The following is a 14,791-nucleotide window of genomic DNA, read 5'->3' on the forward strand; positions in this document are numbered from 1 at the left end:
CGGCTGTTTAGAATTTGAACTACGTAAAAATCCACATTACCCTAACTGCTGTACTGACAAAAGTGTACTTACAGATCCATATCCACGGTTACAGTACCGTATGTACTTTTTACATACTGTGCTTTACAATAGTAAGTATTCTTGGTACTGCACTTGCGTTTCGCCATACTTAAAACCAACTCCTACAATTTTCTGACCAGAACGTTTTAAAAAAAAATCAAAATTCAGGATAAGTTGGTCAGGAAAATATTGATTTTTTTAAGACCAAGTTTGACTTAAACTAACCACACTTTGACGAATCCATAAAAAAACAAAATTGATTACGTTTTGGACGGTAGGATTGTATGAATATAAAGATACGAGTTTACGTAGTGAATATGGCACATTGTACTCTACAAAATTCAGTAATAATACAGATCCCGATAATGCCCATTACCAACAACTGTACAGCTGAGGTAGACAATTATTCAAACACTGATTATATAAAAATATAATATATTTAATGCAGTGTAAAGCTTATGAAAGCATACAAAAGTATTACGGCCGAAAGTAAACTTTATTTTGCATTTTTATTGCATCTCGACCAGCAAGTAACATGAAGAAAGTGAAAAAGGAAAGTCAAGTGCTGCCGATGTACTGAATATTGAGGCCAATATTTTACGTTAATAAGCGCAGAGCAATATGATATGATTTAGAGCGTACTTAACAATGGGGTGTGGTTTGGGTGCGACAATAGAAATCAAGCATACATGAGGAATCATATGCAACTAGTGCATTGAGCTTTAATGGGTGATGGCAACGATGAAAGGTTGCTATTAATATCTTTAGCTTCTCTGTTTTAAACGTTTCGATGGTCAGAAAATTATGCAACAATATTTTACCTTCAATAGCTAAAGCCTAAATAAACGAGCACAACGCAACCAACGTAAACGTACAAAGAAATGCCGCATTTTATCAGATAATTATCCGATCAGAAAAAAACAAATCGTGGTCCCGACTTCGTTCAATTTAATGAACATGATTTTTTCAATTTCCTTTTTCTGCTAATTACCCTGCGCTTTTTTGATTGCAGTGCACCAAATTTGCAAACTGGTGTTTTCATACAGAATTTAGAATTAACCCATACGCTGATTTTGAATCGCTTTTTTTTACTGCGTAATAAGACAGGATCTTTTAGCCGAATGAGCGACAATGTTTTGGAATTTATATATTAATGTACTGTAATCTGAACCCTGAGCACCAAATTCTTCTCTTCTTTTTTTTAATGTTTCTACTGCCGCTATGAAACAATTTTCTTGAGTGGGCTGCCGGCAAGCTTGCACACAAGAACATTTGTTGTTGAAAATTGTCTGCCGATTTTTTCATGAATAACCCGAACATATGCAGAGGCGTCCCAGTGCATAAGTAATTGCCATTCATGTTATTAATGCGTTCTAGTGTAAAACATAACGCATGGTGGATATTTAACCTGAGCAGACAAAAGGTACCAAAACATGATGATATCTTTAAAAAACGATGTGAAAATGTTCTCGAATTTTCTGATATGTTGTTATTCAAGCGACAGTGCTTGCGCAAGCTGGAACAACCATAAAAGTGTGCTCAAAATATTGACCCATTTCATTTACTCATCTTTCTCTCACAACATCCTCATTTATTTCTCTTTTCAGCTTTGTTGCACAACTTTAAAACATTCAACTAAATTCCAAACAGAAGTCAGCGATTCCAAAAACAAAATTGTAAAAAAAAAGTCATCACTAACGGCTTATACGCTGTCAAAGATTTTACCTACGGCGATTGTACGGTGCAAATCAATTATTAGACCCGAATTTCAAAATTTTTTATTAAGAAAATTAGTTTTTTTTTATTTAATTTTGACAAACGCTGTTGATAAACCACGACTAGATATTTATGAAAATGCACCCCTTAAACGTCTACAAAGAAAACACTTTGGCACAAATCAGCAAAATTGTTAGAATTAAGCAAAGCGACTGAATCATTCACAGCGCTAAAGTACATAAAGGTTTTACTCTCTTGCATTATTGGTGTACCGATAATTGCGCCACCTCAAAAAGAACATTACTTGCATAATTACAATTTAATTGATTCATACTTAGACTAGTGTTTATGAATTATTAGCTAACTGAGCTAAGAATTATTTCTGTTTTTTTGAATTATTTTTTTTTAAGCGAACAACTAGTTATAACTTCCAGTAGCGCGTCAAAACATCTTAGAAAGCGGGAAAATTTTACAATCATCGGGCACTTCCCCATCAGCTTTTAGATATTGACACTTCTTACGAATTTCCTGCAGCCTTTCAGTAAATAACTCGACTGTTTTGGGACGATTTTGTATCATATCTGCTTTGAGCTGCATCGGCAAATTTTCGAAAAGAATTCTGACCTTTTCTTCTTCTCCAGCGCTGACATGGGTTGCAGCAATGTAATCCAACACACCGTATACGTACGTCAAGGGTTCGTCAACAGCGGAACTTTTTGACATGAATTTACTGATATCTAAGTCTAACAGATTTCTACCGAAGATTTTAAAAAATTCCTGCTCTGCGTCGCAAAATTTTTTTAGTTTGGATTCGCTGTTCTTAAACCATTTTAAGGCAGCATTTGTCAAGCACAAACCGAAATGCACCAAAGACTGTTCATCGCTCCACGAAAAATAGTTCTTAATTCTGTTAAACCTGTCCATAAAATCTTCTGCAGATTCGGTGGACTGTCCACCAAATACTGGTAAATCTCTAAGGCGAATTCCTGCCATATTACGTACAAGCACTTTTTTTTTAAACTTAAATTTATGCAATCAGAAATTTTTTGATCATCAACAACAAAAAATTCAAGAATCGCATTTTAAAGGGGCATGTTAAAACGATCGGTTACGACGAATTACAGATTCGCTCTTTCTGGTACGTCAGCAGGACTTTTGACTTGCGCAGATAAAAAACTTAATTATTCTACAAATCGATCTATTTAAGAGTTAATTCAATTTTTTCCGAAAATTAATGGCATGAAAAAACGGCATCGAAATATACCTAAATAGGTACTTAAGTATTACTGTTTCGACTCTGCTGGTCCTGCTTATAAATATTTCCTTCCAGGCGGGTCTCACCATATACACCGTATTTTTTACATGCAAAAGAAATCGAAAGAATACAGGGAAAATCCGCAAACAATCTAGAGCACACACTGTTAAAATGATCGAAATCCCTTACAGTAAGCTGATGATTTACGATTCTAGTAATATTAGGACTATCTTCTAAGGTCAACTTAATCATAAGATCAATTTTCATGATTAACCGGTTAATAAAAAACATTCGTCCGAAGTCAACTAAATGACTTTTTATTGACACAAACTTTATTTTAAAAAAACAAACTGAAAGCAACTGCACATCGTTATTAACTTATCCTGTTTAAACTATGTCATGAACAAAAGGACCCACGAAGAGAAAGCAAAAATGATAAGCTGCCATACAACTTACAGAGGAATGCCGTTATGCTGCTTCCGCTAGTTGTCGACCACCTGCACCCGCTTCCGCTCCAACACACTTGATATCGCTCTCCCACTCGCTCATACAACGCGTGGCTTGCTGTAAGCGACACTTGTGACCTTTCACAATCCGCACTCGTCGCTCGCCTCACAGCGTCCACAATGACACAATATCAATCAGCAAATATAACACCAGAATAACTCTCACTGTTGCCGCACAATTAGCACTCGTAGTGGTATTGCACTCACCACTACTAATAAACTCTCACTTGCAACAGGACACACTCACTGCTGCTAGCAAAACTGCCTCTCTAAAAAATCTTGCAGTGGTCATAAACTCACCACTACTAAAATATGCTGACCTTTCCTCGCAGCTCCACACCTTCAGCTACCTTTACTCGCTACGCACACATGCCCTCCATGTCGCGTAACTAAAGGTTAGCTGTGACTCGGTGAATGTAACCTTTCTACTACCAGTACAACAACGATAAACAACAGCGGCTGATCCGACCCGATGACCTTTAATGCAGATTAGCAGACAACAACTCGAATGCTAACAAATGTCATGCAAAGATAAAAGGCAGATATTCCAAGAGAAGTTGTTCCGAGGCTGGATGGTGATGTACTAAATCATTTGACAACTTCATCGCACACTACTTTTTTAGCCAGGCACTTAATACATGTTACGAGAGATAAAACATTGCAGACAACAAAGACACACTATTGGTTTACACAATGATTCATTCCTTTCTTCACGCTCAATCATTTGCTTGTTATCGTTAAACCACAACCTTTGACTTGCTCACAACAACAAACTATCCTGCAATCAACCACAACAACCAACCGCATTCAACCGCATCCGCAACTGTATCCATTTAAAGCACGCCCGTTATGATGATGAATATGTATGTGATTCATGATGCATGCTGCTCATGACCCACAGAACACGCTTGCGCTATATACTCGCGCAACATTACCAATGTGATGGACATAGCAACGCAGGTTGTCATGGAATTACTGTTAGTGCTAATACGCCTAAGGTTAAGTGTCACGTATTTTGACCTTTATTTTAGAACCGCTCAACTCACACTAACTCGCACAGCGTACCACTCTCATTGACACCTGCATGGTTGCTACGTTGCACTAAGTGGTTACGTTACATTAAATGGTTATCTGTTCGTCTAGGGAGCTATTAAAGTTCAATATGGCGCCACACGAACTGTACTTCTACATAACGAGTAACGAATAGTGCGTCCATTTGCAGCTTTGTAGTTCTGATTACCCACATCAAGTTTCGTCCACCGCTGCCCTTTTAGCCCTTAATGGCCTGACATTGTAAAACTGATGCATCGCAACTGAAAACGAAATGCACATACCCAACAAAGTAACATTCGATGTCTCTTTCCCGTGGTATGCTATACAGTGAAGCCTGGTTGCTAAATACACCTTCGGTTAAAGCAAAACCGTATGTGTTATCCAGGTGTATGTATTACACAGAACAGAGTTGTATACAGCCCATGGGACGCGCCGGTTAAACTTTCCGCGTATGTAGCTTCCAGGTGTATTTATTTACGGTGTATGTAAAAGACAGATTCCACTGTATAGGTACTTATAACGTACTTGTAACATTTTTTGTCAAATTAACAAACTAAACGTTATCCAGTAAAACAAGTGTACCAAGATGAAGCTGTCCTGACCTTTAATAAGTATCACACGTTAGTACACACTTAGTACTGAAACAAAAAGAATATTCATAGCAAAAACACTTCCTCAATGCTATCCTGGTCGGGAATTGTACCCATCACATATATTGCGTTTCCTCTCTGTATTTGAATAGATTGCCGCTGCCTAAAAAACTCTTTCGCTCGTTTCTAGATGAAACCGGGTTTGCCGGGAGTAAGACAAATTGTCCACATAAACAAGCGGCGCGACATTTCTATATCGGAAAAATCCTGGCTGTTGTATAGAGTTTAACCGTCTATGAGCAAGTTTTGAAAGTAGTACTTTTCCGAATAACTGTGAAAGAAATTTGGATCTGCGGTGGTGTCGTGATGAGAATATAGGCCGGCTTCAGAATTTCTTTCGCCGTACTTGGCATAATCTACAATGGACGACAAAAAGAGGTTGAACCGATCAGTCGGTCCGCGGTTCAAAAGTAATCTCGCAACGACACGCCACCAGTAAAACTTGGACGCTTTCTCACTTTCTTTGCATGCTACTTTCAGACGCTCGCGCTCCGTGAATATCGAAGTGCAATTATACTAATTGCATATCAAAAGGTGTAGAAAAAAATTCTTAATTTTTTGATGCTAAACACGTGGCTGTTTATGGCTAACAGCACAAATTCTAGCCATTTTGCTTTCTCGTAGGCACAGCATAGGATCTGTGCGCAAAACCGTTTGGCTTGCAATCTATGCTTAAGTCTACGGGAAAGCAAAATGGCTAGAATTTGTGCTGTTTGCCATAAACAGCCACATGTTTAGCATCAGAAAGTTAAGAATTTTTTTCTACACCTTTTGATATGCAATTAGTATAGTTGCACTTCGATATTCGGAAAGTAGCATGCAAAGAAAGTGAGAAAGCGTCCAAGTTTTACTGGTGGCGTGTCGTTGCGAGGTTACTTTTGAACCGCGGACCGACTGATCGGTTCAACCTCTTTTTGTCGTCCATTGTACGTGCTCATTGCTCCATAGAAAACCGATTTAGGAAGTCGTCACACAAGGCGGCAGCCGTAGCTGTCACTGGATCGCAGCATCTCCGGTGTGCTGTAGAGTGTAGACTTGCAGAGTGAAAACTGTCTTCCAAAATTCTCTTGATACTCTCTGTCTTGTCGATTTTTCTGATGCACCGAAGACAAAGGCGTACTCCAAACTTTATTCCCGTATTTTTCCGTATTCTGGCTGTCGGTTCTGCGGCCGCATCACCATCACTGCAGTGTGCAGTTGCTGCTCGTTGCAGATTGCACAGCAGTCAGCAGGTACCTCGCAGCGAAGCATCTGGTGAATGCTGTAGTGACAATCCTGACAATTGTCGTCCTCCCTGCAGCTTTTTCTCTCCGTGGCAGTCTGCCTGGATCCACACTGCACACGGGGAATCTACTACGGCAACCAGGAACCCCGAAACCAGCGGGAATCTTGATCGTGATGGATCCATTATGCCGCATTCCGCTGAGCCAGGTACGTGCAGTCAGTGTCTCCGGGCTTTTCGATTTCGTACGGCTGAATTGCTACTGGAGTAACTGGACTACTGTGGATTGAGTAGTATACGAACAGGGAAGCTAGTCACCGATAAAGCAATCGCAGATCGACGGTATAAATGAAGTAGGTCTTTGGTGATGATGTTTGCTGTTAGGTCCATCCACGAGCGGAGACCAAGACCCGTGCAAAGTTCTGGACCAGGTGAGATTGTCCGCAGCCGAAGAAGACCATGTTTAAACGCCGTTTTTCTCACCCCTAGACCTGCGCATGGGAGAAAGCCAAATGGGAAGAGGAGCGTCGGAGCGAACGACGTAAGCACTGTGTTGTAAAATGTGAGTGGTGTGTTGCAGTGGTGCTTTGCAGAGACCATCAGCACGCTGGAGAAGCGCTTGCTGAACCGCGAGCGTGTCATCGACGAGCAGCAGACGGCGCTGGCGAAGCTGCAGCAGGAGATGTACACCAAGGACCGAACCCACCAGGGGCGTGCAGCGCACATGCACCGGCGCGTCCAGGAGTTGCAGGCGCAGTTAGCGGACGAGCAGCGCAGTGTCGCGGAGCTGACGGCGCGCAATGCCAAACTCCTGCAGGTCGCCGCATCCTTCCGCGGGGTCTTCGCCAACCACCGCGACGTGCTAGACGAACTGATGGTGAGCAATTCGGTTCCTTTTTCAAACTATGCTGAACCATGTAGAACCGTACTCGTTAATAGAATCCCCAAGGGGACGTCGGACAGTCTGCTGCTTCCGCTCTGGGCGCGATTCCTGTTCCGGTGGTGGTCGCTATTGAAGAGTAAGGATGTCTTTTGGAACGTGTGCTTTTATTGACCTGGCGTGCAGCGTCACAGACCGGTTTTCGTGCAGGAATCGCGTGGCGGCTGCTCCTGACGCCGCGGACTCCGCAGCGCCGGAGACGGTCGCCGAGCACGTGGAAATCGACATGGAGCGGTCGACCCCGCCGCCGCTGCCCGGGGCGGACGACCCGCCGCCGCTGCCCGGGGCGGACGACTCGCCGCCGCTGCCCGGGGCGGACGACCCGTAATTATGATGTTTTGGTGTTGCCCACAGTTTACAACAGATACGCTTTATTTGTACACATTTTTTCAGATGCTGGAAAACTCCAAGTGTACGATTTTACATACTACTACCCGGAAGTTAAAGAAAAGGCTGCCTTTTTAGTAAGCATTGCACGCAGATTGGCCTGGGCTCAAATAACATATCGCTGCACATAAAACGCTTTCATCTAGCCTGCTTCAGGAGTATACCTACCGGGTTGGGAGCGAGGAAAGCCAGACGTTCCTACACTTCCCGACCAGTTCAGTCTAACGGCGCTGACGGTGTCCAGAAAGGACCAAGCAGTGTACAGTCTCAACGTAAGCGAAACTGTCAGCAAGTACCATTATTGAATTTCGGCGCAGTGACTTTCGGACTTTCTTAATCGAAGCACTTCGTGTTACACTCCAGATGAACGTAGACTCCAAGCACTTGTTCGTCGTGTACCATACAGACTCGTCCAGCGGTACTCCATCGCAGGGACTGAAATAGTGAAAAATCAATAATGGACGCCCCCCCTGGGGGGGACGCTTTGCGAACCCCCCTGGGGGGGCGAAGTCTAAACATGTTTGACCTTTTGTACGAATTAAAATACTTAAATTTTGATGGATTTCTGAATGGCTGCTTCGAGGGGACGTTTTGTAGGAGTTGTTTGAGGAAACGACATCTTTTTACACAACTGTTAAATTCCACCGGGAATCCATTCGCGCGAAGCGCGAAGCCAACGGACAGACTGACGGGGTTAACTGCTAGAAATTCGATAAAAAATGCTATAGATATCTCTTTTTTGCAAGCTGTGGTATAGGGAAGCTGGGAGCTGGCTGGAGATAAGGAAAGAAGCCGGTAAAAAGAAGTAGGTGTATCTACAAATCACGCTGTAATCCCAGCTACCTAGTTCAATCTTCAGCCCATCTCACCTCTGCGGTCTCATTCTTACCCTAATTTTGAAATTAACCGCTAATTTGTGCAAGTTAACAGTTGTGCAAGTTAACGGGCTTAATGATGGACGCAAATGTCTTGATCTGCATGAGGACTGTAGCCGGCCAACCTTTACGCGTACAAGATAGCGCATTGGGCAAACCCAGTTTCCGGCTTTTATTAAAATCGACATAATGCTGTTTTAAAATCGCGCGGAGCGCGAAAAGATTAATTTTTTTGGTGCTTAAATGGTGCAGTTTCGCGTGTTTCTGGTAAAAAAATATAAAATTATCACCCGCCTTATTTGTTACTCATTCCCATCCTATCTTTCTATAACCGCAATTCCCACCGCTTTTTTTATCTTACATTCACTCCCGCAAACGTTGGCCACTAAACAGTTGCGATTTTGCGTGAAGAAATAGGTATGTACTGTAGCCGCCCGCACAAGTTGCCCCACAGAGTGAGGTATACGGATATTTGGCCTCACATTGCTCGCTGTTCAGCGCAGTGTGTGCAGGGAGAAGGCAGCGGCCGGATCTGCCAATGGAGCAACTTGTGCGGGCGGCTACAGTACTCTATGTGTTTAGTACTTGAGAAGACAGGCCGATCGACTGCTAGCCGGCTGCCGAAATACCACTTGACGGGCAAGGTAACGAACAACGACAAGGTGATCTGACAGTATCTGTATTACGAGTATGAGCTTAGATATGCATGGAACAAATTATTTCAACTGATTAAACAGCTAGAACAAAGAAAACCCAATTATCGAGGAATTTAATTTAAAATTGAAAGACCCCCATTTTAATTTTATAATTTATTTGAATTTTACAAAAATGGACACCTTTGGCAGCAATGATGGACAAACTATTTTCAATGATGGACACTGTGTCCATTAATGGACACTATTTCAGTCTTTGCTCCATCGTCTTCGGTTAAGCCCCGCACCCTGTACCGTACAATACATGACTTCATCACCGGCCTGTGGTTTACGATGCCACTTTAGGTATGTGGCTTGGAGACCGTAGCGAGTGTACCGTGTCAGCTATCGACACTCATAGCCTAGACTCGATCAAAGCCGACAGTTTGGCCGTTGTCCATCTGAAGAGCGCCCGCGATCTGTTGGCGTGGAATCGCTCCGGTGCGCTGTACGTGGGACAGCGGGACTTCCACGGGATGCCGACAAATGTGTGGGTATCGCAGCGGAGCAACAACGACCCGGCGGAGAACATCACCACCATTATGGAAACTTATTGGCTACATGTGAGTTATTCTCTCTCTGCTTAAGAATAACCTAAGAAACTTAAGTAAAAGAAACCTAAGAATAACCTGTAACTGGCTGTAAGCAAGCTGTTGGTACTTACTTTCCGCAGTAATTCGAAGTTTGTATGCTCTTTTGTTTTTATGCAGGAAAACTGGACGTCTTCCGGTTCCCGGGAGCGCCCGCTGGTGGGAATATCTGTCTGTCGAGCATTCCCCAACGGAACTATCTTCGAGACTCTGCAAAATACTGTCAGCGATTTCAACCCCTTTCCTGTCACCTGGAAACCATTTGCCGTTGCGGACTGTCTGCGGGACGGGGAAGAGATAGCAATCACGTTCGGCTTGAAGGTGCAGAACTACACGGAAGTGGAAATGTAGAAGCCCGCTTTTGAGGTGGTGATGCGCGACGCGCTGTCCCGTCTGACCGGCGCATCGCCACTGCAGTTCAGTGATATCCGGGTTATGGGGAGTAATACTTTGAACGACTCACTTATCTGGGTGAAGGTATCGGACTGGGTCAATATCACCGTCAGTGGGGCCAATGCGATACAGTATCCAAATGTCACGCAAGCGTTCAGCGCTCTGAGAAACTGCTAGACGGTCAAGATGTGTCGTTCGCGATTCAGTTTGCCAACAGAACGCAGGTTCGTACTATTTGCGTAGTAAATACATACAAAGCTGCCAACATTTTAACGAACACACCAAAAACATATACACAGCCTTACAGAGAATGAGGAAGCTTAGGCTCTGTGCGCTCACATAACTACTTACATCCACTGAGATTAAAAATCAGTGTGCAGGCGGTAGAACAGCAATGAGCAATCACATTCACCACAGTAAGTTTGAAGTTTGAACCAAAAATTAGGAAATGACTGTACTGTACGTATTTGCGAATTGAAAACTGAGAATTAGCATTTTCCCCTTGCAGTCTGTGGCATTTCTAAATGATTCGATTCAGATCGCCACTTACATTATGAAGCCGACCACCACACCGACTCGCCCGACAACCATCCGTCCCACGGAGGCGCCTACCGCCGTCGCGCATGAGCAAAATTCGTACCCGCTCGCTACCACCAATAAAGTTTTCCGACTAGCCACCGGTGGCGCATATAACCCCGCTTTCACATACAACCAGCAGCAAATTAGTTTTCTTTTCCTTTCCGTTTTCAGCGCTCTGACTCGTAACTGCGAGTAAGTTAGTTCCACCACTGGTGAATCCAGGCTGCGCTTGATGTTTGATTGTATTGTTTTTTAAAGTTTATCGCCCTCACAACCCTGATTTGCAAGCGTTGCTGTGGAAACGTCCACACTGCATCTGGCTTCACTCTGGTGTCTTGTTTGTGTTGATTGAATCTCCATATGCCGCACTGTTTGGGTGCTGTGCTGCGGAATCTGAGGCATTACCAATGTTTTTGACATAGACCGTCACATAGCAACGGATGTTGTAATGGGAACGCTGTTGGTGTTAATACGCTTTACGTTGGGTGATTGGACGCAACGAAAGTACTGCCGCCAAAGGGAATTATACTGGTGTAAAGCGCATTTCAATTTAGGGTCGAGAAACCTCTGAATTGCTGTCGAAATCGCACGGGTGAGCTCAGCTCGCTAAGCCCCGGCAGGCTTGCCGGCCGGCCATATTACGTGACGACTGTCAAGCAGGGCGCTCGTACTTCCACGTTATTTTATTGGCTATTGCCTCTTGAAATTATTAGAATTACGTGTTTAGTTTATCTAAAGCTTATTAAGTGTCATCTTTCTCAATAGCTGTGTCGTTTTCGATTTTTTTACAATAATAAGAAGTAATTAAGCTCTAATGCGAGGCAATGCTGCCTGTGTACAGGAAACGTTCTATTTCGGTAAGAGGCTGGACGCAGTGTATTACGTACTGCAGCGAATTACTGTGTGATTTTCTGTTTCACCAATATATTAATTATTGTGTACTTTAGAAGTAATTTAAGTAAGTAATTATTATGTTCCTAAAAGCGGTTTAGGTAGTCGTCACATTAGGCGGCAGCAATAGTCGTCACTACTGGTAAGTGGTAACCGGCAAACTGCAGTTTCTCTGGTTTGTGCTGCTGACTTGAGTTGCGCGCTGTGCAGTCGCAGTCAGTGCAAAAACTGCTGGCTCTTGATCTCCATCTCCTGCGTATTTCTTGCTGCACCGAAGGCAAGCGTCGTGCTCAGAAACTTATTCGCGTATTCTTGCGGGTTCTGACTGTCGGTTGTGTGCCCGTCCATCCAACTCGTTGCGGAGATTGAGCAGCACTTCGCTGTGGACGGTGCACATGCCAGATGTGCTGAAGTAATAGTCTGTAGTCATTACAATTGTGTTCAACCTTTCCACTGTCTCCCGCTGGCAGCCTGCCTGGACCCATACTGCACTCGAAGAATCTGTAATGGCGAGTAGCAAGCCCACAACCAGCGTGAATCTCGATGGACCCAGTGTGCAGCGTTCCGCTGAGCCAGGTAGGGTGGTTTGAGGTGCAGGGTTGCCTGCTTTTGCTATTAGATGAAACAGAATACGATTTTTGAAAGATGTACCATATCAGCACGTCTGCAGAGTGCCGAAACTGATTAAGTCTTCGGTTGGTGATGTTGTGCTGTTAGGTGCGTCCGCGAGCGGAGACCAGGAACCGTTCAAAGCGCTGGACGAGGTGAGGCGCTTATCCGCATGCCAGAAGCAGACCACTGTTTAAACGCCCTTGTTCTTGCCCCCTAGACCTGCGCCTGGGTGAAGGCCAAGTGGGAAGAGGAGCGACGGAGCGAACGCCGTAAGCACTGTTGCAAAATTGTGAGTGGTACGCTTCAGTGGGTGCGTTTGCAGAGACGATCAGCACGCTGGAGAAGCGCGTGCAGAGTCGCGAGCGGGTCATCGGCGAGCAGAAGACGGTGCTGGGACAGCTGCAGACCGAGCTGACCGTCAAGGAGCGCACGATTACCCAGCAGCAGGCGCGTGCCGCGGACAGTCAGCGCCGCATCCAGGAGCTGCAGACGCGGCTGGCGGCGGAGCAGCGCCGCGTGGCGGAGGTGACGGCGCGCAATGCCAAGCTCCTGCAGGTCGCCGCGTCCTTCCGCGGGGCTTTTGCCGTGTACGCGCAGAACCGCGATGTGCTGGACCAACTGATGGTAAGCCATTGGGTTCGTCTTGACGATGACGCTAATTTAGTTACCCTCCGCTTTGAAATCAACAGAATTCCCAAGGGGACGGCGGACATCCCGATGCGGCCATCCCGGCGGTTGTGCCGATTCCCGCTCCTGTTATGGTCGCTGCTGCAGAGTAAGGATAGACATTATTTTTGGTCCAATAATCATTAGAAAAATACACTTGACAGCGGAGTTGCTGGCAATGTTGTTCATTTTTTGCTGCATGCTTTTGGATTTATGATTTTCGGGAAAGCAGACGAGTTTTCCTTGCAGAAATCCCGTGGTGGTTGGCCGGGGCGCCGCGGAATCCGCGACCGCCGCACCGCATCCCACAGCGCCGGAGCTCCCGCTGGAAACGGTCGCCGAGCACGTGGAAATTGACACGGCGCCGCCGCTGCCCGGGGCGGACGACCCGGGCGTGGACACGCCGCCCGTCGTCTCCAGCGAGCCCTCCCCGGAGCCCAGCGCCGCGCCCCCGCCCTGCAAATCCATCCTGGTCACGCCCCCGAAAACCATCAGCCCCGCCCTCGTCTACCGCGCCAGCACCTCCCCCTCGCCCTCGGAGGAGCCCCGGCCGGCCAAGAAGACGGTGACGTTCTCGGCGCTGCCCGTGCCGCTGAAGCGGAAACGCGCCGAAACCCTGGCGGCCGGCACGGTATGCCCGGTGTGCCTGCTGGAGTACGGCGACGCCGGGGAGCTGCGCCGGCACGCCTGCCCCCTGCGGCCCTCCTTCCCCTGCACCGCCGACGGCTGCCACGACAGCTTCCAAACCGAGTCCGGCCGGCGCCGCCATGCGCGGGCGGTGCACGGCGAGTAGCCGCCCCCGGGCAGCGCCGAGTGAGGGACTAGTGCCGGGGATGTCGGTTAAGTGTGCGTCGTCAGGAGTTCCCTGTTGCGCGCTCGGTTTAATGTTAATCTCGCCGGTTTTACTGTTACTAACTGTTATTGACTAAATTGTCTGTTTTCAAGTGTTTTCCTGCGTTTTCTGATTTATTTGTTGTTGTTTTATGGGTGTGGTTTCATGTTGGCACTAATCTCAGTAATTTTGTTGAATTCCTAACCTTCCACCGATCTTACAGTATTAAAACGATTACGTTCCGTACGACCGACTGTGATCGAACAAATGGTGTCAATAGATTCATATATCCTTACGTCCTTATTTTTTGGAAATTATCTCCTAAATCAAGATTGATTTTTTCAATAAGTTGATATCTTTATAAAATAAAGCATCACACAAATGTTTCTACCTTTATCTTTAAAAAAATCTTAAGGTTTGGAGAAGGTCTAAAAAAATTTTTAAAAGTTGTAGTACTTAAGGGTTGTTAGTACTTAACTGTTGCTATTTTTGGAAATTATCTCCTAAATCAACATTGATTTTTCCATTAAGTTGTTAATTTTATAAAATAAAGCATCTTCCAGAGCTTCCTACCTGCAGCTTGGAAAAAATTCTGGTTTCCGGAACGTTTTCAGAAACCCTTTCAAACTTTCTGTACTTAGCGTTTAAAGTTCATAGAAATTTCCAGTAAATTCTGGAAACGTCTCGAATGAGCAAATACAAGTTTCGCAGCTTAGCAACTGTACATAAGAAGAAATAAATCACCCTTTCTCACAACCTAATGTACGTAGAAGACATGAAAGCACGTCAGCAATATTGAAATACAGATTTTGCATTGCAATCACAACGAAAACACAACAGCAAAATTACAACAAAAACACTTCAGATAAGCC

At 44.9% G+C, this 14,791-nt stretch overlaps 2 protein-coding genes across 6 annotated transcripts; both read left to right on the plus strand.

Annotated features, from left to right (window-relative positions):
- The first annotated feature begins 6,288 nt into the window (after positions 1-6,288).
- Positions 6,289-8,232, plus strand: LOC129592406 (protein diaphanous homolog 1-like). 2 transcript variants are annotated; one of them, XM_055488432.1, is made up of 9 exons: positions 6,289-6,472; positions 6,541-6,671; positions 6,847-6,893; positions 6,952-7,003; positions 7,056-7,339; positions 7,402-7,481; positions 7,553-7,726; positions 7,796-7,866; positions 7,936-8,232. In XM_055488432.1, the coding sequence occupies exons 2-8, from the start codon at positions 6,650-6,652 to the stop codon at positions 7,845-7,847; spliced, it is 711 nt and encodes a 236-aa protein (XP_055344407.1). In that variant the 5' UTR covers positions 6,289-6,472; positions 6,541-6,649; the 3' UTR covers positions 7,848-7,866; positions 7,936-8,232. The 2 variants fall into 2 exon arrangements, with proteins under 2 accessions (XP_055344407.1, XP_055344406.1); XM_055488431.1 differs by having other exon boundaries at positions 7,946-8,232.
- LOC129592404 (formin-like protein 1) lies at positions 8,225-14,155 on the plus strand. Of its 4 annotated transcripts, none has more exons than XM_055488428.1 (9): positions 8,225-9,919; positions 10,067-10,563; positions 10,848-11,775; positions 12,280-12,385; positions 12,527-12,573; positions 12,639-12,690; positions 12,744-13,045; positions 13,111-13,196; positions 13,337-14,155. In XM_055488428.1, exons 3-9 carry the CDS (start codon positions 11,743-11,745, stop codon positions 13,878-13,880), a joined length of 1,170 nt encoding a protein of 389 aa, XP_055344403.1. In that variant the 5' UTR covers positions 8,225-9,919; positions 10,067-10,563; positions 10,848-11,742; the 3' UTR covers positions 13,881-14,155. The 4 variants fall into 4 exon arrangements, with proteins under 4 accessions (XP_055344403.1, XP_055344404.1, XP_055344402.1 ...); XM_055488429.1 differs by having other exon boundaries at positions 10,878-11,775; XM_055488427.1 differs by having other exon boundaries at positions 10,067-11,775.
- The last annotated feature ends 636 nt before the right edge of the window (positions 14,156-14,791 follow it).

Source organism: Paramacrobiotus metropolitanus, unplaced genomic scaffold (genome assembly GCF_019649055.1).
Source record: "Paramacrobiotus metropolitanus isolate TYO unplaced genomic scaffold, Prichtersi_v1.0 Parri_scaffold0000052, whole genome shotgun sequence".
Taxonomy (NCBI): domain Eukaryota; kingdom Metazoa; phylum Tardigrada; class Eutardigrada; order Parachela; family Macrobiotidae; genus Paramacrobiotus; species Paramacrobiotus metropolitanus.

What these genes read in the sequence shown, in the direction of transcription:
- LOC129592406 (XM_055488432.1), top strand. Translation starts at nt 6,650, where the DNA reads ATGCCGCATTCCGCTGAGCCAG. An exon ending in GCCGCATTCCGCTGAGCCAG is followed by an intron (nt 6,672 to 6,846) that starts GTACGTGCAGTC and finishes GTTTGCTGTTAG; the next exon opens with GTCCATCCACGAGCGGAGAC. An exon ending in GTGGTGGTCGCTATTGAAGA is followed by an intron (nt 7,482 to 7,552) that starts GTAAGGATGTCT and finishes GTTTTCGTGCAG; the next exon opens with GAATCGCGTGGCGGCTGCTC.
- LOC129592404 (XM_055488427.1), top strand. Translation starts at nt 11,743, where the DNA reads ATGCTGCCTGTGTACAGGAAACGTTCTATTTCG. An exon ending in GCAGCGTTCCGCTGAGCCAG is followed by an intron (nt 12,386 to 12,526) that starts GTAGGGTGGTTT and finishes TTGTGCTGTTAG; the next exon opens with GTGCGTCCGCGAGCGGAGAC. An exon ending in GTTATGGTCGCTGCTGCAGA is followed by an intron (nt 13,197 to 13,336) that starts GTAAGGATAGAC and finishes TTTTCCTTGCAG; the next exon opens with AAATCCCGTGGTGGTTGGCC.